We start from the raw sequence: 25,454 nt of genomic DNA, 5'->3' as shown, positions 1-25,454 counted from the left end.
TCAAATGGGGTTAACAGACCTACACTTTGTATGAAATGAGGGGCGATCCTTAAGGATTTTGTTCAGAATTAGTTGTTGTGCTATTAAATGCCATTTTTTTCATGAGAATTTGTTTTTAAGGTTTGGCACTGATGGTTGATATTGTGTGACGAAAGGCAAGAGGGAAAGAGAAAAGAGGAAAGGGAGGGAGGGACAGCGGGTATATCCTTGGAAACCAAGTTATGAAAAAGGCTACTAAGACAAGCGCATGAGAGTCGTGCAGGCCTTTCAACCCCGACTCACGGAAAGAGAGCTAAGCCAATATTCATTCCATGGGTAAAAGGAGCGTCTGGAATTATTTCGCCGTGTTTGGCGTAAGGCTGAGTTCGCTTTTTCGACTTCTTTTTTTTTTTTTTTCGGCTCAATATTTCGACGATCCTTGGATCCCTCTCTGGTCTACTGAAGTTGACAAACTTATAACTTTATAACTAGAACAATAAAGGAATAGTACTGATTTATAGAGGTTTCTAACCTTCCCAAATAATGGCCAAATACTTGGACTTACCCGTTTCCTAAACCACTATCACGGAAGTCCAGTGGAGATCCGCTTTCAAGAAAAATCTGTTTCCTTTAAGGGCCTCAACAGACTGGACATTTAGATGTCGACAACAATTTTTTTATCGAAAACTAAATGTTATCGACAATTAACTGTGTCCGATGCGAGCATTTCACACATTGGAGTATTGGTTGTCGATAACTTAGTCTGTGAGCCCCAGACCCCGCACCATTCCCCCTCGGCCACTTCACTTTTTGGCCCTTCAAGCCGTGGTCAGACCCTTCCAGCTAGGCTTCCAGGCTACAGATAATTAAGAAAGCCCAGCGAGAGCTTGAGAAATGGCGTTCACTACTCATGTTCAAAACCAGGAGCCATAATCGGGGACGGAGACCGTAAGCGCGCGCCATTTCTAGTATTGGGGCTGTCCCCATGATATGGGACAATAATTCTATTTTTAGAACAAATTGCGCCATCGCCTGAGGCACACGCGCGTACATGCTGCGAGGATTTTTGCGGATGTCGCGCGGGGGAAATGGCGTCCGAAATTCCCGAAATTTTTTATGTTTTTGGCCCACAACTCAACGCGTTTACGTCTGTTGGAATTTTGCTTAAGTATCTTCGTCGTAAGCTGCTCCAGTTTGAGTGAAGTAAGACAGTGTCGAATTTAGGTATGTTCCGCTTTAAGCTTTGATATATATCGCTGACCAAGTTGTGTTCCGACGGATGCTTCTTTTACATGAGCTGTTTATTACTCCACTTTAAATTTCACATATGTTGAAGATTAACAACTTTTCCGTTACACAGCAAAAAACTAGGTCGATATATTTAGATATAGCAGAGCTTCAGGACTTCATAGTTTCCTAGCTCCTCTTGCCACACGCTTGCGAGAATTTGCCAGTCTATCGCGACCGAAAAGTAAAACAAAATAATTGCTAGTTTGAGTTTCGCCTGAATTATAAGCAATGCTTGATGTTTCATCAAGGCCCAATAACTTTACGTCCGTAGATACTGCTCAGTTTTATTCGTGTAAAAATCCAGTAAATTATCTGTTGTCGATGAATGAGAGCGCCCGCCGATGCGTGTTTTGTACAGTCAGTAAACATGACAAATTGTACTTCCGCCGCACTTTCGTGTGAAAACGTACATCGAACTCAAACAATAACTCTATAGTTTTTAAATATGTTTAAGATTGATACATGTTTGAGAACATATTAAAAGCTAAGCTGAAAATATGCGAATAAAGCAGAGATAATCAGCAAAGTTACGATGACGCTTTCTTTAATCAACTTTGAATAACGATTTCGATTTTGTTGATTGAGTTTAAAATATCAAAACTCTTGTTTATTTTCATTTTCGTAGTGTAAAACTTCACTATGCTTATGTTGAAGAAACACACATGATGTTAGTAGCCTTTTTTGCGTTCGTGAAATCTGTTGCAGCAACTCAGCAGAAAAGATAACGAAAGAAATCTTTGTCAAGATTTGTTGACAATTGAAAACACCGAATCGGACTTGAAAGTGCACGAGCTGCACTATGTAAATGAGCTAATTGTACGCGTCAGACTTTCCCTTCAAAAACTTTTGCAAACTCACCAAACAAGCAGAAACAATAAGAAACCATCAAAACAGGTTTTGGTTATGATTAACCATTGTCTGAGAAACTCACAAATTAACTCGATACCAGAGTAGAGAGTTTTCTTGCTATATCCTTAAGTCAGAACAAACTCAAAAACATACGCGTAAGCTTACAATTAGCGCGAGCAGATCTTATTATTCATTCCCAGCGCGAGATTGGTCTTGTTTTCGACCCTGAAAAACCCACCTTTTCCGTTGGCTCAGAGCATAAAACTACATATAAGCGCCCTGGTTCGTATTCCCTGCCTTGTTCTCTGCCATCGCTGTGAAAGATACGCAAGAGAATCTCTCAACTCTCACCACTTGATCATGCAACGTGACAACATCCACGCGAGAACCCCCGACATGTGCGTGGATCCGCGCGGATATATGACGTCAGGATGGCGCACTTTGTTCTAAAAATAGAAAAATTGTCCCATATCATAGGTGCGCGCGGATCCCAAGACTTACGGTCTCCGTCCCCGATTATGGCTCCTGTCAAAACACAATACGCATGCTCAAATGTGAGTCATGTTGCGATAGTGTTTGACCACTAAACCAATGATTTCCACACGAGCGAAAAACGGTCAAAACGTACTTTTCGACAACTAAAGCAGTTTCCCTTTTCGAAAAGAGAAACTGCTTAGTTGTCGACAACTAAAAAGTTAGCGTCTAGTTGTGGACAACTCATCTCACACACTATGTTTTTTTAATTGTCGATAACGTTTAGTGGTCAAGAACATGTACTTGTCGACAATTAAGTTTGTAGTCAGTGCAGGCCCATATTCTTTTGACCACGGTTATTACGTGCGTAACAACGAAACTGAAGAGTACGATTACAAAGTTTGGTGGAACCGCGCCTTACTTTCAACCCGTTTATACGATATCTCATAGTTATTAGTTACGGCCACGCTGTTTTGATCCAAATGAGAAATGTTGAATACCAATGGTCCACAGATTGAGTTCGATTAAGTTCGATTTCCGAACGTTCGATTAACTATGCCGGGCATATTGTACTTGCAACAATTTTAAACAAACAGCGACAGATGTAGATAGCGGAAACCATGCAAACCCATGATCTTTTACAATAGGGACTTTAAGATTTTAATTTCCCGCTACGACTTTTGGAACGCGGTGACCGATCAAAGACTGGAACTAGAAAGTTTTGCGACGCGATATACACAACGCCATCGCTGCGGTATTAAAAAAAAATTGTACAACCCAAAAATAAGGGCGAATTTCCGGGGTGGAAAAGAAGGATTTTTCTTAACTTACAGACCGTCCGACTCAGTTGAAATGTTTGTGTACTCTAAGTGGCCTCAAACTTTCATTTATTTGCATTTATTAACTTTGCATTTATTATTCTTTGCTCGATGTTTGATATTTTCTTGCTTTTATGTGAGTTCCCCTCGTGCAACTTTTCTTTGGTGGGTAAGCTCCCAACACAGGATAAGTTTGTCGCTTGTCCAGAAACATAACCGACAAAAAGTACAGTGCAAGAATACAATCGTCTCACAATTTTGCAGCGCCTTTGCGTGACAAGTGTGCTGCGGCGAAACATCGACGGGTTTTTTTTTCTCGGCTAATACACGGGTCAAATTTCGGAAAGATGTGTGTAAAAGACAACAAAACTGTTTGCAACTTGTTCCCATTCACAAGTATAAGATTTTGTACATGTTATAAGCGATAAACTTTAATCCTTGGTATCGAAGGTTCGGTCGACGATGCTAGCCTGTGTCACAGCCGCCTCTCCCCGGGGAGAGGCGGCTGTGACACAGGCTACGATGATGCCAAATTTTGGATTCTTGGACACCTGTAAATAATGCCGAAAAAAAATTGTCAGAATTTTGACATTTCTGCAATTATATTATTTCGTGATTTTAGTGTACCTTATGTTTAATTTACACTGTCAAGTTTGGTTTTACGTATTTCCGGTATTACGCAAATATACTTCATAAACACTCTTCCCAATGTAAAATTCTCATTGTTCCTGAAGAAGTTTGGTTTGGCCAGCCGAAATAAAGCACACCTTGAGAAAATTATCCTAAGTTGCATCAGTCTCTGCTTTTATATTCTTCTTTATCTAGATCCTGGGGTCTCAGTGACATGGCCCGGACTGATGTTTCTGCGCATACTTACTGCGCAGGCAATTCACACGTAATAGACCGTTTTCGATCTTTTGAAATTCACCTTGGTAGTCAGGCTTAGAGGACACAAGCAAAGGGATTTGAATGACATGCTTATTCATTTCTCTTGTTTGTGTCCTCTAGGCCTCATTATCAAGCTAAATTTTAATATGTCGAAAGTGACCTACTACCATTGACGACAAACGTCAAAAGAACATGTTATTAAACTTTTATCAGGAAAACATGCAACCATTACACCTCAACCGAAACAAATACAGAAACTCTAGCTGCTCAGTTGGCACTGATTGAGTTTCCGTAAATCTGTAATATAACCAGAATCCTCCTGGAAGATTCATTAAAACCAATATTCCTAAAGTTATATTTTCAGAGCTCTTGTTTCCCCTTGTGATTATTTTTTCGAGGTACTTCACCAAGATAGTTGTTTTCCGGGAGGTCCTGACAACAAAGGCTGATGTCATGTTCCCATCACCTGATGTGATGTGAATATTTAAGAAGCTCTCGGTTACGTGACTAACAGTGTTGCATAATTGCTTCTTTTACGTATCTTGTTACACTGCTCGCACGCAAGTTGTCTCCAGTTTTGAAACTGAAAAACCATGGCGGCTGTCTATTTCAGCGTAAGGTTATGTTTCTTTGGCATACTCTTCACGAGAGCAGGTAAGTAATTGTTTTGAGCGGAGCATGACTTACCGGTAAATGAGCAATACTGATTACCGTTCAACCTTCTCGACGTGTAAACAGAGCGTAAAACTTGTAACAGAGCGATGCAACTAATGTCTTTCGCATATAAAAGTTCGAAGCCAAGGAGCGTTTATTTGAGATTAGCCTCAAGGTCACATTTATAAAGTTGTTATTGCCCAAATTGTTCGTTCTTGTGATTCCGATACTTTCACAGAGTGTATATGAGAGCTGGAAGAGTCATGTCTCTGTACGGGGGTGCACCAGACATCTAAATTTAGTGTGGACGTGTGTCTCTGACGTGTGGGCTCAGTTTAGGCCGTTCTCTCGAGATATGCATCAGATAACCACTGATCACATCAGCATTCACAGCAGGCAGTACTTAACTACATAACAGATGTAGTGATGACGGTCCCCCGGTTAACTGCAGTGTCATCTGTGCACTATACGGCATATTGTATCAGTATCTCATAAACAATGACATCTCTTACGATAGTATCAATGGAATGCGTACCACGATAATTGATATGAACACATTGCATTATCCCTGCGATTGTTGTTTTAGCGATTTATTAAAGCTTTGATTGATTCGCCCACTGAATTAAGGCTGAATTCAGATCACTTTCAAGACAGAAAATAAACCGTGTTTGCCGACAGTCTTTAAAACAAAATTAAGGAAAATGCCTTGTCTTGAGATATCAAATCGTGCACTCGAACGGAAACCGATAAAAAGTTGTAAATCGAACAATATCGAACATTCGAATTTTAAACTAACAACAACACGAACAATCTTTATTCGCATGGAATGTGACATTAGTTGCCCTGATATATTTCTAGATCTTGATTATAATATCTGAAGGATTGGACTTTGATCTCCGCTGTCGTCTCTTTCTCGTCTGACTTTTGAGCTCTCTGTTTGATTCGACGGGATAAATCACCCCATTGGCCACGTGCTTGAACAGAGTAAGGAGACCAAACGCAATTGTCATCGGGTTCTATATTTTTTTTCAGTTTACTGACCTCTCCACTGCTGTCTAGGTTTCTTGTCTGTATAGATGCGTACAATGTCTCCTTCTTGAATGACTCTTCTTGGCGCTCCTCCTTTAAGTTTCTGGTACTCACGGATCCCAGTCAGATATTCTTCCTTCCATCGATTTCTGAAGTGGGCGATGAGATTGTTCAAATATATTTCTCGCCTGACCAGCGTGTTCATAGGTGCAGTGACAACAGGGGACTGGTCTAACAGTCGACGACCACTCACAAGATGAGAAGGAGTGAGAGGACCTTCTGATAACTCATCGTAGACGTACGTTAAGGGCCTGGAATTTAAAACTCCTTCAGTTTCAATCAAGACTGTTTCAGCTTTGCGTTTCCAAGCACTTTCTTGAAACACCGCTTTACTAGTTTGACGCAGATTTCAAAGAACCCTCACCACCAACTGGCTGTGGGAACATTGAATTTCCAGTCAATGTTCAGATTAAGAACAAATTTCTTCACTTTTCCATCCTTGAAGGTTTTCCCATTGTCTGAAATGAACAAGTTTGGCAATCCTCTTCTACCGAAGAATCGCTTTAGCACTCTTATGAACGAGGATGCGGTAAGGTCTGGGACAAGTTCAACGTGAATAGCTCTTGTGCTGGCACACGTGAAAAGAGCAATGTAACATTTGAACATCTCTCCTTTTGGACTCGTAGATATTCATCACATACAGGGGACCAGCAAAGTCCACTCCAACTTTGGAAAATGCTAGATCATCTGAAACTCGAAATGAAGGTAGAGGTGGAGCGGGTGGAGTACTGTAGGCTCTTCCTAGGATCTTCTTGCATGTGACACACTTCGAGAGTACATCCTTGACCGCCTGACGACCTTTCATAATCCAGAATTGGGCTCGGATTTCAGTAAGAGTTTCTCTGACGCCATTGTGTTTCACGTTTCCATGAGCTTGCACTATCACCAACTTTGTGGAGTGCTGTTTCCTTGGTAACTGGATAGGAAATTTCGCTGAATACGGTAATGAGGAATTCTGGATCCTTCCCTTACACCGTAGAACTCCTTGTTCATCCTTGAAGACTGCTAATTGTTCCCATGTAGAACTAGATTTCTCTCTTTCTTCAAGTTTAGTTTGGACTTCTTTGTACCAGAGATGCTTAGCTTCATTTATGATCTCCATGCTGATATCCTGTGTTTCTGTCTTCTTTCTGAGCCTTTGGCGGAATTTCAGCACAAGAGCGGTCACTCTAAGAAGTTTGCTGAGACTGCTAAATCTTTCTGGTTGGATGACTTCTGAGATGCTCTGAGAACTTTGCACTGATACTGTCATAACTCTTGAGATTTCAGATGAACTTTCCTTCTTTAATTCCCTTAAAGCTTCTTCTGGGACTGCGGTTCCACCTGCTTGACAGTTGGGTAAGCTTGGTCAGTCAAATTCTTCCTTCTTTAGAAATGGTGCTCCCTTCCACCAAAGTTCGCTGGATGCAATGACGGAACTCTTAGCCCCTCGTGAAGCTATGTCAGCTGGATTAAGCTCAGATGGGCAATATCTCCAATGTTCCTTCTTCCAAAGACTTCGGATCTTCTGAACACGATTTTGCACAAACTGCTTAAACTGCTTAGACTCTCCATTGATCCACCACCACACAAATTGAGAGTCTGTCCAATTAAACACCCCATCTACCTTCACAGTGTGGACCAGTGCCTCGTACACAACTGTCATCAGATTTGCTAACGTTAAGGCAGCCATCAACTCCAGTCGAGGAATTGTTTCTCCGCTTAAGGGGGCAACTCGGGTCTTCGAGGCTAGCAGATGTGAAGAACAGGCATTAGAGGTCATCACCTTAATGTAAACATTTGCTCCAAACGCATATTTGCTGGCATCTGCAAATCCATGGAGTCGAATAGATTTAATGTCTCCCACTTCTATCTCATCCAGAATACAACGGGGAACTGCAATACTCGAGACTCTCTCCATGTCTTCAAATAATTCCTTCCAACGTGATGTGAGATCTTCTGACAGGGCTTCGTCCCAATCAATCTTTAACCGGCAAATCTCTTGAAACATGCACTTCAGTGGCAAGATAACTGGTGACAACAGGCCTAGTGGGTCGTAGAATTGAGCTGTAGTGCTCAACAGTTTCCGTTTTGTTAGAGTTCCTTCCAAGGTTTGTCCAGCAAAGGTAGTTAGATCAAACTTGAGGTTGTCTTCTATCCGATCCCACGGAACACCCATCACCTTGATCAGGGTTTCTTCATTCACAGCATTGTTTGAATAGCCATCTTCAACCACATTAGACTTTGATGCAAGAGTTACTTCAGGAAATGGTTTAGGCGTTGCTAATATTGCTGCTTCCTCTTTCTTGATCAGCTCATTTAACTCTTGACTGTTTGATGCCCACTTCCTCATGTTAAAGCCTCCTTCTCCGAAGCGCAACTTCAATTTCCGGTAAAGTTCAAAGCCGTCCTTTACCGAGTCCTTCCCGGATGCAAAATCGTCAACATACAAGGCTCTGACAACGGTGTCTACAAAACTTGGATCAGTGTTCTCATACTTTGATAAGTGATTCCTTAGTGTCACATTCAGAATGAATGGAGAGCATACAAGGCCAAACACAAGCCGTGTGAATCTCAGTGTGATTACTTCCGGGTTTGTAGAGTTGATGTCATCTATCCACAAGAACCTCAACAAATTTCTCTCCTCAGGATTAATTTCAATGTTCAGGAAAGCCTTCTCCAAATCTCCAATCAGAGCTACTTTGTGAAAACGGAATCTCAACAAGATATCAAAAATCAATGGAGTTAAGGCAGGACCTGGCAGGAGACAGTCATTCAAACTAGGTTCGGTTCGAGACTTCGCACTAGCATCATAGACTACTCGCAATTTGGTAGTGGTTCTATCTTCTTTCACCACCTCTTTGTGAGGAATGTAATGAACAGTTCCAGGAAGGCATTGTTCCTCATGTCTCTTGTCAATCATTTCAACTACACCTGAGCTCAATTGTTCCTTGATTACAGTGTCATGCTGCTGTAAAATGTCTGGCTTAGCTTTCAATCTCTTCAAGGAAGATGCGAGACGGTTTTGTGCCAACAAGTAGTTATCTGGAATAACAGGGTGTTCTTCCTTAAATGGGAGAGACACTTCATAACGGACCCCATTAAACTTCACCTTGGTCAGATAATCTTCAAGAAATTCATCTTCTCTTTCTTTAACTCCAAGAGTGTCATAGTCCCAGAACTTGCCCAGTTCATTTTTGAGAGAATCATTCTTTGAGACAGAATCTTCCTCGACCACCCTACACTCCGTCTTCATTACATGCGACATGTTAACGCTTGAGGGACTTTGACCTGAATCTGCCACATTTACAGACCCACTCAACACACACCCCAATCTTGTACGAACTGCTACAGGGTCATGAAGCTCCCCCCGTACCACGTGGTTTTGAACGACTGACCAGTAATAATCTGCTCCAATCAATATGTCCACTTCTAGCTCCTCATCCCCTTGTGGGTAATCAGCTAGAGGTAAACCTTGCAGATGTGGGTAACACTGTTGTGCAACTTCAATCGTTTGGTTTGCAATAGGGCCACAAATCGAATCAACTTCATAGGCATTAATGAACACTGTCAAATTGTCTTGGCATTCCAATGCGAACTGAACAACGTTACATTTCTTCAATGATGCTTCACTGTTTCCAAACGTTTTAATCAGAACTGTTTCAGTTACAATCGGCGACAGGCCTAATTCGTTTCCTAATCGCGTGTTTATGTAAGACTTCTGAGAACAAGAATCAAGCATGATTCTCACATTACAGGAACTCTCTCCATTAGGATTTCTGACAATCGCTTTAGCCGTTTGCAACAAAACACAGTTGTTCTTAACATCTTGAGTGAAATACAAATTAGTATTCACAGTTTGTTCCTGATTGTTGCCTCTCGCTTGTCCGGCTGGAGATGGGTGACCTGGATATTCTTGGGCGCTGCACAATGCTAAATGATGTTTCCCGCCACAACGGTGACATCGAGCCTGACAATCACGACTCAAATGACCACTCCTCAGACAACCAAAACATTTCCCTTTTCGACGGAGAATTTTCTTTCTTGTTTCGGGGTCAGTTACGACAGCACATCTGGTTGTAGGATGTGGTCCATTACAGAAAGTACACCACGTATCCTTGTTTAGTGGCGGTCCTTCGTTGCTTGAAAGTAGAGTTGACGATGTTGGGGGTCTTCTGTTTTGACCTGGACGAAATCCAAACCCAAACCCATGTTTTTCCTTTGACCTTTCCTGCTCGTTTACCAGTCCCAAAGCACATCTCTCGCGAATTCGCAATTCTTCTGTGAACGACTTCATGATAGTATCAAGATCCCATTCATCGGATGCCTCTCGACTCAGGATAAGACGTAATTCTTGCGGAATCTTTCCCATAATTACAGGCGTCAAGAATGTTCCATATGTTTCGGTTGGAACGCCGATTCCTTGAAGGCTTCTAACTGCTGCCTCTGTTCTGTCCAAAAGTTGCCGCAATTGCTTCAGATCGTTTCCGTCGTTTACCTTTGGAAGTTGCATCAATAATTCGATATGCTTCGAAATGATGACTTGTTTGCTTCCAAAGCGCTTGGTCAACAATTCAACCGCATGGCTGTAATTCGAGCTTGTCAGTGTTAATCCAGAAATTGTTTGAGCTGCAGAACCTCCTAGGAGTGATTTCAGATACTGAAATTTGTCCACATCATTTAGGCTGGTGTTTTTGTCAATGGCCGATTCAAACGATTCCCAGAAGGGATGCCAATAGATGGGATTGCCGGAAAATTTCTTCAACTCGAGTTTAGGCAGCTTTGCATGAGTCGCATTGTTTGTTGACCCGCCTGATTTCATCCCTGGCGTTTGAAGGCTTGAATTATTAGACGACTGCGAACCCAAAATCGCTCCTTACCCTTCCTGACTTTTTCCCTCATTTGTTTTCGCATCAATAGCTGATTCTAGGTCGACTATACATGCTTGGATTGCACTGGCGAAATCACAACTTTCACTCACGTTTTCTTCGATCTTTGATTCGTCTACCAAATCGAGAATTTCGTTATTCAATGTCTTTAGCTCCGACAATTTATCCTGCAATGTACAACGCAAGGATTTGAGCTTCTTCAGAGCGTTAGGCTCTTCCGGTTTGTCTAGTTGATCTTTTGCTTCGTGGATGGTTTTCCTAACGAACACGCGGTGACTTTCACGAACCTTCACCTTCTTCTTCAATTTCGACATTGTTTATTCGAAGCTTGTTTTCACAGTTCCTTTCCTGTCCCAGGTCTCGGCACCAGAATGTTGTATCGATCCATACTCTTTATTTTGATCCTTTGATAGATTCCGAGATACGACAATGCTAGACTCCGTTCCGTTTTCTCCGATTCCTTTTCTGCACACGTTTTTCAAGTGTCAATCACGAGACTCGACTCAGACCTCGCAGGTCAAACCAGTTCCAGTCCCTAACTTATTTACAACACAAATTAACTACAATTTTCAACAGGACCGTCAATCATTGAACGGTCACTAAACTCGGCAAGTTTGCTTTTTAATTATTGGTGCAGAACATGGAGAGATTTGAATAAGTACACAGTACGGTTGTTCAAGATATTATACGGGCTACAGTGAAACCTGTATTAAGCGGACCCCATATTAAGCGGACACCAGCTTGAGTCCCAAGTCTTTTCTTGCTACATTTACGGTAAAATAAACCTACAGTCAGCGAACACCTCTGTTAAGCGGACGCGGACACCAATAGATCGTTTTCATGTGACGTCATCATTTTCTAAAATCGAAAACTAAATAGCCACCAAAGTTTTGCCACAAAGCTGCAATCGCACTTGTCGAAAAATGTATACCTATCTTATGATTTTTAGCTTTTTTAGAAGTTAGATCATTAGCAAAAGTGCTCATGTAAATGTTTGTTTGTTTGGCACAGATAATCAGTTCCCTAGAGAGCCAAAGTAAGTTCCAGATGTTTACATTATTTTCCGGCCGCCAAATTGGTGCACTACAGAGGTACTGGCCTCTGTAAATTTCTGCGAAACATTTCGACAAACATCTGCAGTCTGGGAAAACGCACAAACCTAAAACTTGGAGAAGTGTCTTCTTTATCCATTTCTTATAAGATCAACCACTGAATGGTTTTCGATTTATTTTTTATTGCGTGACAGTGAAAACGATCTATATTAAAATAAGCCATTTTGTTGCACAAAACCTGCAATAAGCGGACTCTTCAAGGGCTTTTTACTTCTTAAGGTTCAGCTGAGACTCCTTTAACATCGTTCAGTGATGTCATTTTAAAGCTAAGTAGATTATTCCAGATTGATGCATTGATTGACTGGACATTGTTCTATGCTAGTCTTGACCAGTCTGTGTTTCAAAAGGGTTAATAATTAACTATTATTACACAATATATTAGAACCTGTTTTGAAGGGACACCCTGTGTTAAGCGGACGCTAGTGAGGGTCCCAAGGGTGTCCGCTTAATACAGGTTTCACTGTAGTTACCTTGTGCAAGACAATGAGTTCTTTTTTTAAAGAAATTTACATTTACATTAGACAACAATGATTTCGTGACACGGACTCACGAAACGCACAGCCATAATGGAAAAGTCCCCGCAGACAGTGTGGTCTTTACTTGTGTTTCTTGTTTTAACGAGTGACGAGAACGGATGTAGGATAACCTCGACGATAAAAGGTAAAAGCGCTTTTGATTTACGCTGCTTAATTGATTTTAGCGCAGAAAGGATAGTTACCTGTATAACATTACAATCGTATTTATTCGTTCGTTTTCGTGTAAACGCCGTGCATTGACTCGAAATCGAGCGATGGATTTTTTGCTTTAAAATTTTTTTAGAGATAGGTAAGAAATAAAGAGAAATTGATGATTTTGATAGTGGTATGGCATTTTACGTACAGTTATCGGAAGATAAAACACAGAAGATACGCTCTCTTTTACAAGGATATTGATTTTCCGGCCCAAGCCGAATATCCTTATTTTTCTGTCGATTTTAGGCTGAAATATTCTTTGTGAATATTCTTAGACCATAAGAATACAAAGTGGACAAAAAAATACAAAAGAACTTACAAAGTGGACGTTGTCGACACAATGTTAGGTCTGTACTATCACGATGGCGTTGAAGTAATTTTGAAGCCAGACTGCAGCCAATAAAGCCTGATGTAACACATATATTTTCTTGCAGAAATGTTGTTAGCATCGAACATACAGCTAGCGCTGTTTTTGGTTAGTTTTGCCGTTTAGAGAAAGGATATATTTTTATACGGTTAAGTTAAAAACATATAATTGTTTCGTATTTACAGGTTTTCAGTGCACAAAATTATAGCCTCGGGGCTACGCTTAAAATAAACTTAAAATTTCACAAATCTCAGCCTCGGTATTCTTATAAAATATATTCTTACAAAAACGAAAGAGTGCACTGCACTTAAATCGAAAACATATGCAATTTTTAAGTAGCAAAACATGACGACAAAATTGTTGATACCAGTTATCAGTCGCCTGTTGTAATTATTATGCCAACCAAGGAGCTAATGGCTGCTCAAACAAAGAGTTTTTGCATGTGTTTAACTTTTTCTCCTACATACATTTAAATGAGAAAAACAATGTTTGTAATCTGATATCGTCCTTTTGTCTTATTTGGGCTTCGCAAACATAATTCTCGTATGTAGATATCGGGTATCAAAATTCTGAGCTTGAGGTCTGTTCACAGAACACGGAGAACCGAATTCGGCAGAGTGCTCGATAATAAATTTCGTGCTGACAGCTAACACTTATGAATCTGCAGTGCTCAAAATAACAAAAGCTATAATATTAGCATATTTACCACAATGTCAATGTCAAATTAAAATTTTAAATTCAACACTAACAGTGCTGAGCTCATATTACGGCATTAAATTATCAATTCTATTTTGCCGGCGGTCCAAATCTGCGATCAGCCCTCTTTTTTATGGAGTATATGATCGCAGGTTACCACAGTTCTCTCTAAGAGGCGCGCCAGCAAGGAGTCGTAGTAGTTGTAATCAAAGACTACGCATTTGACAACTCAGATACTTTCTGGACTCTCTCGTCACTCGAGAAACGCCAGAGATTCGGTGTGAAAGAATACTTAGTAAAGGTAACCGTAAAAATGCGAGTGCATTAGCCTGAATATCATTCAGGTTAGCCTAAATAACGCTCTGGTTAGCCTGTTTACGGTTAGCTCTCAATGATGGAAATAGTAACATGATTCAGTTAATAGTCTCGCGTTTCCCGTCAGCCACATGCGTTTGCTTCGAGTTCTGATTGGTCCACTGGATTGCCTGGGTCCTTTCTGATTGGCGAGTGATCACTTTGGCTTTGGCTTTACGACACTCACTTGAATGCTACTCTAAGCACTACGTTACTGGGGCTATTAACTAAGTTCCCATTTCTAATCCGATCTCTTTTTTCCCCAGGTGTTTACGGTGATATCTTTGGGAATCAAGACAGCAATGTCTGGTACGAAGGTGGTGTCCAGCTTATTGAAGATAATCTCAAGGTAAAGGAGAATAGGAACACAGCGAAGAGCGCCGTTTTGTTTGTGGGCGATGGGATGGGCATCACGACCATCACCGCCGCGCGCATTTATGATGGTCAGCTCAAAGACGACATCCAGTATGGCGAAGAGAATGTGTTGAGTTGGGAAAAGTTCCCGTGGACAGCTCTAACTAAGACGTACCTTGTTGATCTCCAAGGAACAGACTCTGCAAGCGCTGCCACGGCCCTCCTATGTGGTATTAAGACCAACAGTGGTATGTTGTTAACTATGATCAGATCAAACATTTTAGTTTTAATTTGTTCAGTAAAATAGCTTCGTTTATAAAAACAGCTTGTTTGACCGCTCGCTTGCGTTCTTGCTTCATTGTTTGATTGCCTCCTTGCTTTATTGACCAACTGACTGACTGACTGACTGACTGACTGATCATGACTGGCTGGCTGGCTGAGTGACTGACTGGCTGGCTGAGAGACTGACTGACTGATTAATTCTGTACATGGGGTTCAGAGCCACCTTAAATTTTTATTAACATTTAAGGTGGCTCTGAACCCTATATGCAGAATTTTTTTAACCTTTGCCAAAAGATGCGTCATATCATTCTTATCAAAAAAAATCACCATGCCATTTCATTAATTATAAGCCCCTAAAGCTGTAATTGAAGGTGTTTTCAGCAGGTCATACTGTTGCTATGGTAACCTATTGTGCCACGAAAATGATAACAACGTGTTCATCAAAGATTGGGCAGTCTTTTGATACCATGATTGTAGCATCAAGTGATAAAGAGTGGTTATAATGATCCATCAAAATGTAACTGTTGGAAACTGTTTTGCGCCACCTTAAGTGGGATTACCTTGAGAAATATAGGATATGTGAGAGATCAAGTCTCTTATCCTTCTTCTTCTTCTCTTGTTTATCTAAGGTGTACTCGGTCTAGACTCTACAGTAGAGAAAGGTAACTGCACCTCGATGACTGATAAAAGCAAAGTTGTTTCAATCCTCACGCTTGCTGAGAGAGCTGGAATGTCAACCGGAATCGTTACCACCACGCGAATCACCCACGCAACTCCCGCCAGCTCGTACGCGCACTCAGTAGACCGTGACTGGGAAAGCGATGTGGATGTCAAACCCTCAGGTGGTGGATCCAAGTGCCCAGATATCGGTAAATAAAATTACTACACTCTTTAAAAATCTATAATAAAATCTATAATCTATAACAAAAATCTATCTATCTATCTATCTATCTATCAATCTATCTTTTTTTGTAAGAATATGTTTTATAAGAATATCGAGGCTAAAATTTGCAAAATTTTAAGAATGTTTTAAGATCAAACTCGAGGCTGAGATTTTGAAAAGAATATAATTTGTGTTGAAAATTTGTCAAAATAACAGAATTTTGCGTTTTTCACTTAACAGTATAAAATTCTTCCTGTCTCTAAGCGCAAAAACTAGTCAAAAAGCAACAAAAGCAGCACCAGCAGTATGTTCAGTGGTAATAAAATTTCTGCAAGAAGTTATGGGCGTCACATCAGGCTTTAATGCATTAGCACCAAATACATTCGAAAACAGAAATGTCATACGCTATGATCTAAGAATATTCACAAGAATATTTTCAGCCCAAAATCGGTAGAAAAATACGAATGTTCAGCCTCGGCCGGATTAACAATATTCTTATGAAAAAAAAGGGTGTGTAGCTTTCATTGCGCCACGATCTCATTTCTCTTTTTAATCTTCCCGTTTTGTTGACGTTCTCATTCCCATTGAGAATTACTCAACATTGCGTTACTTGTTTTTTTTTCTTTCTTTCCTCACCAGCCTTGCAACTTATTGACTACCCATACGGTAACGGAATGGAAGTGGTGTTCGCTGGGGGCCGCAGGGAACTCATGCACCAAAACCAAACCGACCCTGAGTATCCGGATAAGAAAGGAGACAGAGGGGACGGCAGAGACCTGATTCAAGAGTGGCTTGAGAAACGTTCGAACTCACATTACGTGTGGAACAAAACAGCTTTTGACCAGATTGACGTGAACAAGGTCGATCGCGTGATAGGTTCGTCTATTATAACATCAAAACTCCTTTAGTATAAGTTCTTAGAGTGCTCGACTCCGGATCGAGCGGTCTGGGTTCGAGACTTAGCCGGGGACATTGTGGCTTGTTCTTGGGCGAGACACTTTACTCTCACAGTGCCTCTCTCCACCCAGGTGTACAAATCGGTCCCGGCGAATTTAGTGTTGGTGGTAACCCTGCGATGGACTTGCATCCCATCCAGGGGGGTAGAAATATTCCTAGTCGCTTCATGCTACAGAAACTGGGATAAGCTCTGGCCAGATGGGCCACTTGGCTCGTATGCAGACCTTACCTATAGGTTCTTGAGACTATTTACCTAAGAAGATGCGTAATAAGTCTCACACTTATAAAACTTTTAACATTGAGTGGTTCTAGTTAGACGCAAGACCCATGAAATTGAAAACGTCACGCTTATTACGGTTGTAGTTGCCTAGGTTACAGAGTATAAATTATGTTTGTTCTCAGTATTTATCTAGGTTTAATAAGTCATGTGGGAGGTGCGGTGGCGTCTTGGTTAGTGCACTCGATTCCGGATCTAGCGGTCCGGGTTTGAGCCCTTGCCGGGCACATTGTGTTGTGTTCTTGGGGAAGACACTTTCGTCTCACAGTGCCTCTCTCCACCCAGGTGTATAAATGGGCGCTGGCAAATTTAACACTGGGGCTACCTTGCGATGGACTAGCATCCCATCCCGGGGGGAGTAGAAATTATACTAGCCGCTTCCAGCCTGATGGGTCACTAGGCTTGTATACAGTTTACCTACCTTTACCTTAATAAGTCAGACTGGTTTTGCGTCTTCCTTGGTAAATCTATCAATTAACTTGTTTAAAAATTTAAGATGGCTCAAAACCCTAAATACAGAATAGTTTTAAAACTTTGCCAAAAGTTGCGTCTTATCGTGCTTGTCAAAATTTGATAATGTTAAAAAAATTTTACCGTGCCATTTTTGAATTATAAGCCACTAAAGCTGTAACTAAGGGTGTTTTTAGCAGGTCACACTGTTGCTATGGTAACCTATTGTGTCACGAAAATGATAACAACGTGGTCACCAGTGATTGGGCAGTTTTTTGATACCATGATTGTAGCATCAAGTGATAAAGAGTAGTTATAATGACCAATCAAAATCTAGGTGCTGGAAACTGTTTTGAGCCACCCTAAGCATGCTGTTCTCCTATACCGTTTTAATCGTCATGAAAACGGTCGATAAGATAACGCAAATCACTATTAGTTCGCAAGTCTCCCAGAAAACCGCTGTGACGTATCGTTTATGGTTTATCTCTTTTTCTCCACAACTTTTTTTTTTATTAGGTGCATATACATTGCTTACAGTTCATATTTCTCTCTTTTTAGGGCTTTTTGAGCGTTCTCACATGCACTACGAACTTGACCGACATAAGGATAAAGCAGGTGAACCGTCCATTGCAGAGATGGTTGAAAAGGCCATAAAAATACTGCAGAAGAACCCCAAAGGATATTTCCTGCTAGTAGAAGGTATTTAGCATTCATGCTTTGCCATTTATCGTCTACCAACAGCCTGCATGTTACATGTTAAATATAACATAATTCATGATGCAGTCAGTTTTTCAATCCTTATACGGACTTCTGGCTGTTGTTCAACGCCGCTGAAAATACGGTTTTTTTTCTTTTTTTTTTCGTTGTGGCGTGAAACATCAGCTAGAACTGTTCGTCTTGCTTCGCAGGATAGCATGTCAGTGGAGTCTACAATCCTGTGACTCGAGTTTAACTTTCAAATGACCATTCACAAATGAAAAGAAAATATTTCTGTTCACCGAACGTCCAATGCGAATCAAACGGTTGAAAGTTATGGATTCTCAACCGTGAAATTAGTTTGTAGTGGTAAAAGGAAGGTCTAAAGAGTCGTAACCTTTAGAGGCCTGTTTGTTTCCATGCTTAGACTAGTGTCTCAACTACTATTCGCTACTTTCTGATTTCCTGTCAGTCAAGCAAACATCATCCTCGACATCTTTCACAACTAACCTGCATGTCAAACAACCTTCACCTATCAAGAACCTTGTCGTTGTAAAAGAGTGCGTGACTCTTCACTCTCCCTTGCACGTACATAATTTTACCTCTTTCTATTCATTTTCAGCGGGACGCATTGATCATGGGCACCACGATGGCTCGGCCATAAGAGCTCTCACTGATGCAGTTGCCTTAAATAAAGCTGTTGCTAAGGCCATAGACACAGTAAATAAGGGTAATATATCGTTCAATTATTCCATCGTTTTGATTGGCCTAGAGAACACTACGTGAAGTTTGGACAAATAATGTTCGTTAGGCTATTAATTGTCATAGTCATTACCATACATTGGTCAATTGTTTTCTCGTGCCCAGGCCTATTCGTTATTGATTCTTTACGTTAACCGTGGATCATCGGTAGCACAGGCTCTGGGAAAGAGAGAGTCTGCTCATGCAAAGCAAACTAACTGACTGCTTTTGATCAGACTCGATGTCTAGATTAGATCCCTATTAACTTGAAGATAATAATCAGCTAAATGTTTTGTTTTCCTGTTGTCAAAGAATGTCATTTTCTTTCCAATTAATCACTTTGTTTTTACTGGGAAATAGCATTACTTTTTTGGGTTTCTCGTAGCTCTGCCTTCGGCCTCAGCAAATAATTTAGTGTTTGTTCAACGCTGAGAAACCTAGGCTCGATTTCCGCCGTTCTCTCGCGTCTTGTCTTTGCTCGTTTCCCGAACAGCGGCTGGAAATCGAGCCCATGAGAAACCGCTATCTTGCTTCACACCAATAATTGAAAAATTTGGTCATGTCACAAGCTCGAAAGTTGTGTAACACATTGGGCCATTTAACAAATGAAATCGTTCGACATATTGGGTCATGTGACTTGTTGGTGCATGTTAGGCGCCATGCATAATCACAGGCTCCTAGTCATGCCGGCCATACGACTTATTGCATCCTGTATCTAACAACAAATTTTGTGCAGAAGCTTAATCCAACTGATCTTTCGTTTTGATCACGCAGACGAAACCCTAGTGACAGTAACCGCTGACCACTCTCACGTCTTCACAATTGGCGGTTACCCGAAACGAGGAAACCCTGTGTTAGGCCTGCAGGTAGATATAGGTGATACTTTCGCCGAGGATGAGTTTGGCAAGACCTACACCACACTTGGGTATGCGGACGGCCCCGGTGGACTGAACGGATCTCGTCCAGACCTGCGCACAGTGAACACGACAGCTGAAGACTTCCTTCAACAAGCGACAGTCGTATTGGAATATGAAAGTCACGGTTCTGAGGATGTTGGTGAGAATTAGGTCTTTTATTACTAACCCTGCCTCATGAGCATTAGTACAATCACCCAAAAATGCCAGGATAAAAAATCTTTTTTTACGCCATATTCTTCAGTCATGAGAGACAAATCTCATATTCGACGAAAACATTCCATACCGATAAAATGACTCCACAGATGCCTGAAGTGTCTCGAATATTGCTCCTTGTTTAGTGAGGTGGTTTTTTCTCGTGGGTAGAGAATTTAGCGCACCAACAAACCGTCTATTTACTCGAGCTTTGGCACTTCTGTCCCTTTAAGTTTCTAGGGCTTTTTTAATCAATTGTCTATTACATCTACAGGGGTATTCGCGGACGGGCCTGGAGCGTATTTGTTTCATGGAGTGGTGGAACAGCAGTATGTTTTTCACGTGATGGATTACGCCTTGTGTCTGAGTGAGAGCAAGCAGAAATCATGTGTCAAGCACGTGGACAGAGGTGGCTCAAATCCCAAAAGCGTGGCTGGACCTTCCTCTCTCGCCACTCCGTCGCTATATGTTCTGATAATTGCAGCGTTGCGGTTGCTCGTTTGACATATTTCGCTTTAAACCAAAAGTTGAACTTTCCAACTTGTTAACGAGCGAATGATCGCGATAGTGTTGCGATTATACTTCATGTAAGCATTAGCATATAGTGTAACATAGTATAAGTAGAAACATAAAGAGTAACATTGCAACGGTTTGATAACAGGCCCTTTAAATTAGAAGTGTCCAACTACTAACTGCGTAGAAGTATACAGAAATCGTATAATACTCACGCTTTAGAAGAATTTGGGATTTTAAGCAACCTAAAGGACGACGCCGAAGCCAACGTTGATAAAAGATCAATTTGTATTTAACCCTGGAATCTCGCGACAATCTAGATTCAACCACTCCGTTTACCACTGTCAAAAATTTCCCAAACTGAGCTGTAAAACAGCGCAAAAATTTGAGGAGAAGATTCGAAAAAATTGGTCTTCGCGGCTCACGTTCTCCAGGCCACACAGAATGTTTTCGTTTCAAGTTATTTTTTATTTTTTATACAGAACAGCAATGAAATGTACCAAGGTTAACGCACGTTACACCTTTTGTTTCGCGAAGTTCCCGTGGTTGTTTCCGTTGAGGTTCTCTTGAAGTCCCAACTGAATACACTTTTCGCCATACATTACATGCACCTATCACTAGACAGTGGTTCGAAGCTCGAGCTTGTACGTTAATAGTCGTTTTTTTTTTTATGTTAATAGTCTATTTATGTATTTATATATGTTACTTTGCTGCTAGCAACTTCTGTTTCATCGTGGTATTGTTGCACGCTCTTTAATAGTTCAGAGGATTCCGCTGTTTAAGTGTTAACACTTCTGGTAGATTTTAATAAAGACACGATGAAAGAATCATTCAGAATAGAATGGTTTCCATAGAAGTAAACTGAATATTGCATCTTTCTTCGACTATAGATGAAAAGAATAGAGTCTTAATAACAAATACGGACAATTGAAGACAATATGTGGTCCGAGTTAACATGGTGGAAAGGTTTTTATATGACAAAAGAACACTCGAACGTTACCGTGCCACGTGCCTCCCAACAATACTTTAATGTTGGCCTTCCATTACGGACCTCTCTCATGGCTTTTATGCTTTCCCTTTGAAAAGTGCAAGTTACTTCCCATTTAAACAACCACGCACTATGATTTTATACACATTTAGAACTACTGTTCATTGAAGGGGTCACACAAAAGTTGCTTTCACAGACTTGAGAGCTAAAACCATCTTTAGCTTGACAGGAACACATGAAAGTACTAGTAGCTAGCCTTCATTTCAAGGAATGGATTCCTACTTGAGTGAAATTCCCAGAATAAAAAAGATGCTAATTTAGCGGAGTTTTCACTCTGGCCGCGCTGGTAGTTTTAATGGTTGGTATGCAACTGAAGTACGGTAAAGGGGTCGCCGGCTGGCCGTTTCGAAATGACAAATTATGTGAAAATCCCTCTGAAATAAGATTTCAGATTATTGAAAATCTGAGAGAGTTAAATTGAAGTCTTGTTCTCGTTTTTTTTTTTTTTTTTTTTGGTTTTAAAATCGTGCTTTAAAAGTTCACTTTCCTTGCTTTGGCTAACGACCTCAGAACACTGAGTTGGGAATAAAAAACAGGTTTCGTGTTTTAACCTTGAAAACAACTAGCACAAGATGGGTGTGAATGTTAAAGAGGTCTTAAGAGATGTAACTATGGCAGCCGAATACGTTACGAGGGAGGACTTATCAATATAACACGAGACTGAACGCTAAACCAATTCACTTCATTTTTACTGTAAAGTGCACTATAGATTATTCCCGTTTGTTACCACTTTATCGTCCAGCTTGAGGTCAGCTGAACAGAGTCTACGATGCGTAAACGTAAGTAAGCGGACTTTACCGTGATTAATGATTTTAATAACTGAACAAAAGCCGTTTTGCTATTAAAAGTCATTTTTTACACTAAATCTTTTACGCCGTCGTCCTATACACACAAATGTTATTTGGAAACTTAGCGACAGTCAGTGAAAAATAACTTGCGATCAGGAATTCTATTTCGCCGCAATAAAAAGTAAAGAACGCCTGATTGCGGCTTAGTTAATAAACGGATCGCTGAGAAATCCGAACGGAAAATTTAACTGATTCCATAACTTTCAGTTCAGGCCTTCAGCTAAGTAAATGCTTTTTTCTATGTCCAGGTTTTCAGATTTGTGTCCTCCTTATGTGTTTCCTGAAGGTCAGATCTTTAGCCAGTAAACCAGGTACAGTTTACCTTGCAATATGGTAAATCAGATAATTAATCCCGCATGAGGTAACCGGTAAGTTCTGAAAATAAACCCATGCATCTCTTACAAGGAAAGACAAATTGCAACATGGGACGCATTGGAATAACTTTTCACATTCATCATTTTTTCAAGCTTTTGGTTTAACTTTCGAAATGTTATCAAATTAATTCACGAAGCTCTTTCAACGCCAGGGGGCTAACCAATGAGAATCGAATCATATTGGAAAAGGCTTGGCAAGTGTCACCAGTGTGTGAACTAAATTGTTTAATGTGGCGGCCTACCACAATTTTCCCGTTATCGGATTTCGTGTATTTGATCGGTTTACATGGCTGGTTATGGGGCATTTAGAATGGTCTCTGTGATTACTTTACTTAATTTTTTTCTACAGCAACAGAAAAACAACTTCGTCGGGATCTTAATATCATCTACTGCAAAGTCAACCCTTACGATATTAACAGAGCCACTCCTACTGCGGTGAAAAACTTCTTTGGTTTCAGTTATCAGAGATGTTAATCTATTGAAAAATCTTCTTTATTTTCGCGTCTTTTGATCTTTGTTTTTAATATTCATGTCCACAGCCTTCATCTGTAGACATAGTCTACAAATCTATTCACTTGTTTGGAACAATTTGTAATGGCCTTTTAAATGCAGATACATCAAAAAACAGTCGTTTTAAATTGGTATGAAAGACTTAATTTTGTTCAAGTGAGGATCATCTTTTCCAAACAACTGTAGAATTCAGGGGCAAATTGAGCACGTTTTTACGTTGCTTTTCACTTTTTTGTCTGTCAATTTCCCAGTCTATATTCGAATGAGACACTTCCGAGTTTACTTTTGGCTCTGTGTCACTGAACTCAAAACGACTCCTCGTGCAAAACCATTCATATGAAAATGTGTTTCACATGCACTTACATTTTAGTTAATATCAATTAAAAAACGAAACACGTTTTAAACTAAATTTTTCTCGAGGAGTTGATAAAAAAAAGAAGCAAAAGGCAATTCGGAAGTACACCTGTAACCTATTGAGTTGATGACTTCCTTGATTTTATTTTCATTTTTTTTTATTTTGGTCAGGATTTTGTCAATCAAATAATTGGGTAAAGAAAGGTTGCCGTAAAGACCACGCACGAGAAATGGTGTTACTGTTTAGTGACCGTAATCCGACCTCACCTGTTAGGATCAGCTGGACTCACTGGCAAGCCTATCTTACGGAGTTGGTATCATCGGTTATTAACCGCCTAATTAACAGTTATATATTCCACGAGCGCGCTTGGGATATGAGCTATAATCATGTCTTATAAACCATCAAATATTTTCGCTCGCGCGCGATTGGTCCAAACGCATCACGTGACTGAATATTCCCCGGCTAAAACAGGGGAATATCCGAACGATATTCTCCAATTTCCAAAACTGCGCGTGTTTCGAAATATATTTGAAGGATAATAAACACAATAGCCTCTATTTGGAGCGAAAATATGTTCGGATATTTGTCCTTGGACATTATTTGTTCCTCAAAGCTTACAAAGACAAAAGCCAAAGACAAAGTCTAAGTCTTTTACTATGTTTTAATCTTGACTGTGTGTATGCCCGCCTGAGTTCGCCCTGTTGCCAGCGCCTCCTTCTCGGAACAGATAACGCCCGCGGACAAATATCCGAGAATCTTTCCGAGTCAAATGGAGGCTATTGTTTATATATCCAACAAGCGCGAGTGGACTGAATTGTTAATTATTAAAGAAACCCCCAAAATATAGACAACTAAAATAATAATATTTTTCAACAGTCTCTCGAATATCCCTGATGTCTGGATCTCACCAAGTTTCCGCAGGCTTAAAACTTGCATTATGTCAAATGGAGTCTTATAATTTGATATTAGTTTTTAAGTTAAGTAACCCAACGCAGGAGCCCATCATTAGGAGCGTGCAACTCCCATGCTATGCCTATGTCACGGTATTTTTACAGACCGCGGGTCTATTTTTAGGCTTATTTTCCCGCGGAACAGGTCAGTTCCGGTCTCCATGAGCACGCATCGGTAAAAGCAAAAATGGATTACATCATCACTTCTTCCGGTCAAAAATTAAGTCCGTGCTTGCGGTTGGTCACTGAGGTTCGGAGCAGGTCTGAATTCGCGGTAAATTTAAACTAAAAATACATCGGTCTGCGAAAACGCCGTGACAGAAATATAGGATAGTTACACGCTCCCAGTGATGGGCTCCTGCCCAATGCAATTACCACTCTTCATTTTGGAGTGAACATAATTATGTAAAAATCTGCTGCTTAACATTGACTAATTCTGCTTAGCTGGCTATCATATAACATTTTACTCCAGTTTAGCTCGTCGTTGCGCAGCTGAAGCCAGGCGTCAAAACCTTCAGTGGTTTGCTTTACAGTATTATGGCGAGTGCTGGGCTCGAGATGGGTCACTACAAGAACTGCTTCCAAGGTGCGTTAGCTAATCTCAGTTTTACACTACAGTAGTAAGAAGAGATACGTCACGGTATGCGCATTTTGAAAAGCGTACCCTACATTTTTCAAGTTCGGGTAGGTTGTAATCAGTGTTAATCTTTTACATCCTTAACCATCCTTGCTCCTTTATGGTTTGGTATTATCTCTTTAACGGTTTTCAATCTTAGTAAATTACTTTTTTAAGGTTTTTTTTTCAGTTAAAAGGTAATTTTGTACTTGGCCAAAATAACTCAAAATACCGTAACTGAGCTCCTTTAAACCTTACTTGTGGATAAGCAGAAATCGTTAGACGTCAAAAAAAAGTGTTGGAAATGATTTTTAGAAATGAG

General features: G+C 40.5%; 1 protein-coding gene across 2 annotated transcripts; it reads left to right on the top strand.

The window, feature by feature from the left end:
* Positions 1-4,848: 4,848 nt before the first annotated feature.
* Positions 4,849-21,273, top strand: LOC145481068 (alkaline phosphatase-like). 2 transcript variants are annotated; one of them, XM_081459459.1, is made up of 8 exons: positions 4,849-4,952; positions 14,436-14,771; positions 15,435-15,674; positions 16,328-16,564; positions 17,931-18,071; positions 18,691-18,798; positions 19,584-19,865; positions 20,193-21,273. In XM_081459459.1, exons 1-8 carry the CDS (start codon positions 4,892-4,894, stop codon positions 20,420-20,422), a joined length of 1,635 nt encoding a protein of 544 aa, XP_081315585.1. In that variant the 5' UTR covers positions 4,849-4,891; the 3' UTR covers positions 20,423-21,273. The 2 variants fall into 2 exon arrangements, with proteins under 2 accessions (XP_081315585.1, XP_081315584.1); XM_081459458.1 differs by lacking the exon at positions 4,849-4,952 and adding an exon at positions 11,465-12,681.
* Positions 21,274-25,454: the final 4,181 nt, after the last annotated feature.

The sequence above is a fragment of the Orbicella franksi genome, chromosome 3, assembly GCF_964199315.1.
Source record: "Orbicella franksi chromosome 3, jaOrbFran1.1, whole genome shotgun sequence".
Lineage (NCBI taxonomy): Eukaryota > Metazoa > Cnidaria > Anthozoa > Scleractinia > Merulinidae > Orbicella > Orbicella franksi.
This window is presented reverse-complemented; position numbering and strand designations above follow the sequence as displayed.

What these genes read in the sequence shown, in the direction of transcription:
- LOC145481068 (XM_081459458.1), top strand. Translation starts at nt 12,588, where the DNA reads ATGGAAAAGTCCCCGCAGACAGTGTGGTCTTTACTTGTGTTTCTTGTT. An exon ending in CAAGGTCGATCGCGTGATAG is followed by an intron (nt 16,565 to 17,930) that starts GTTCGTCTATTA and finishes CTCTCTTTTTAG; the next exon opens with GGCTTTTTGAGCGTTCTCAC. An exon ending in ATATTTCCTGCTAGTAGAAG is followed by an intron (nt 18,072 to 18,690) that starts GTATTTAGCATT and finishes ATTCATTTTCAG; the next exon opens with CGGGACGCATTGATCATGGG.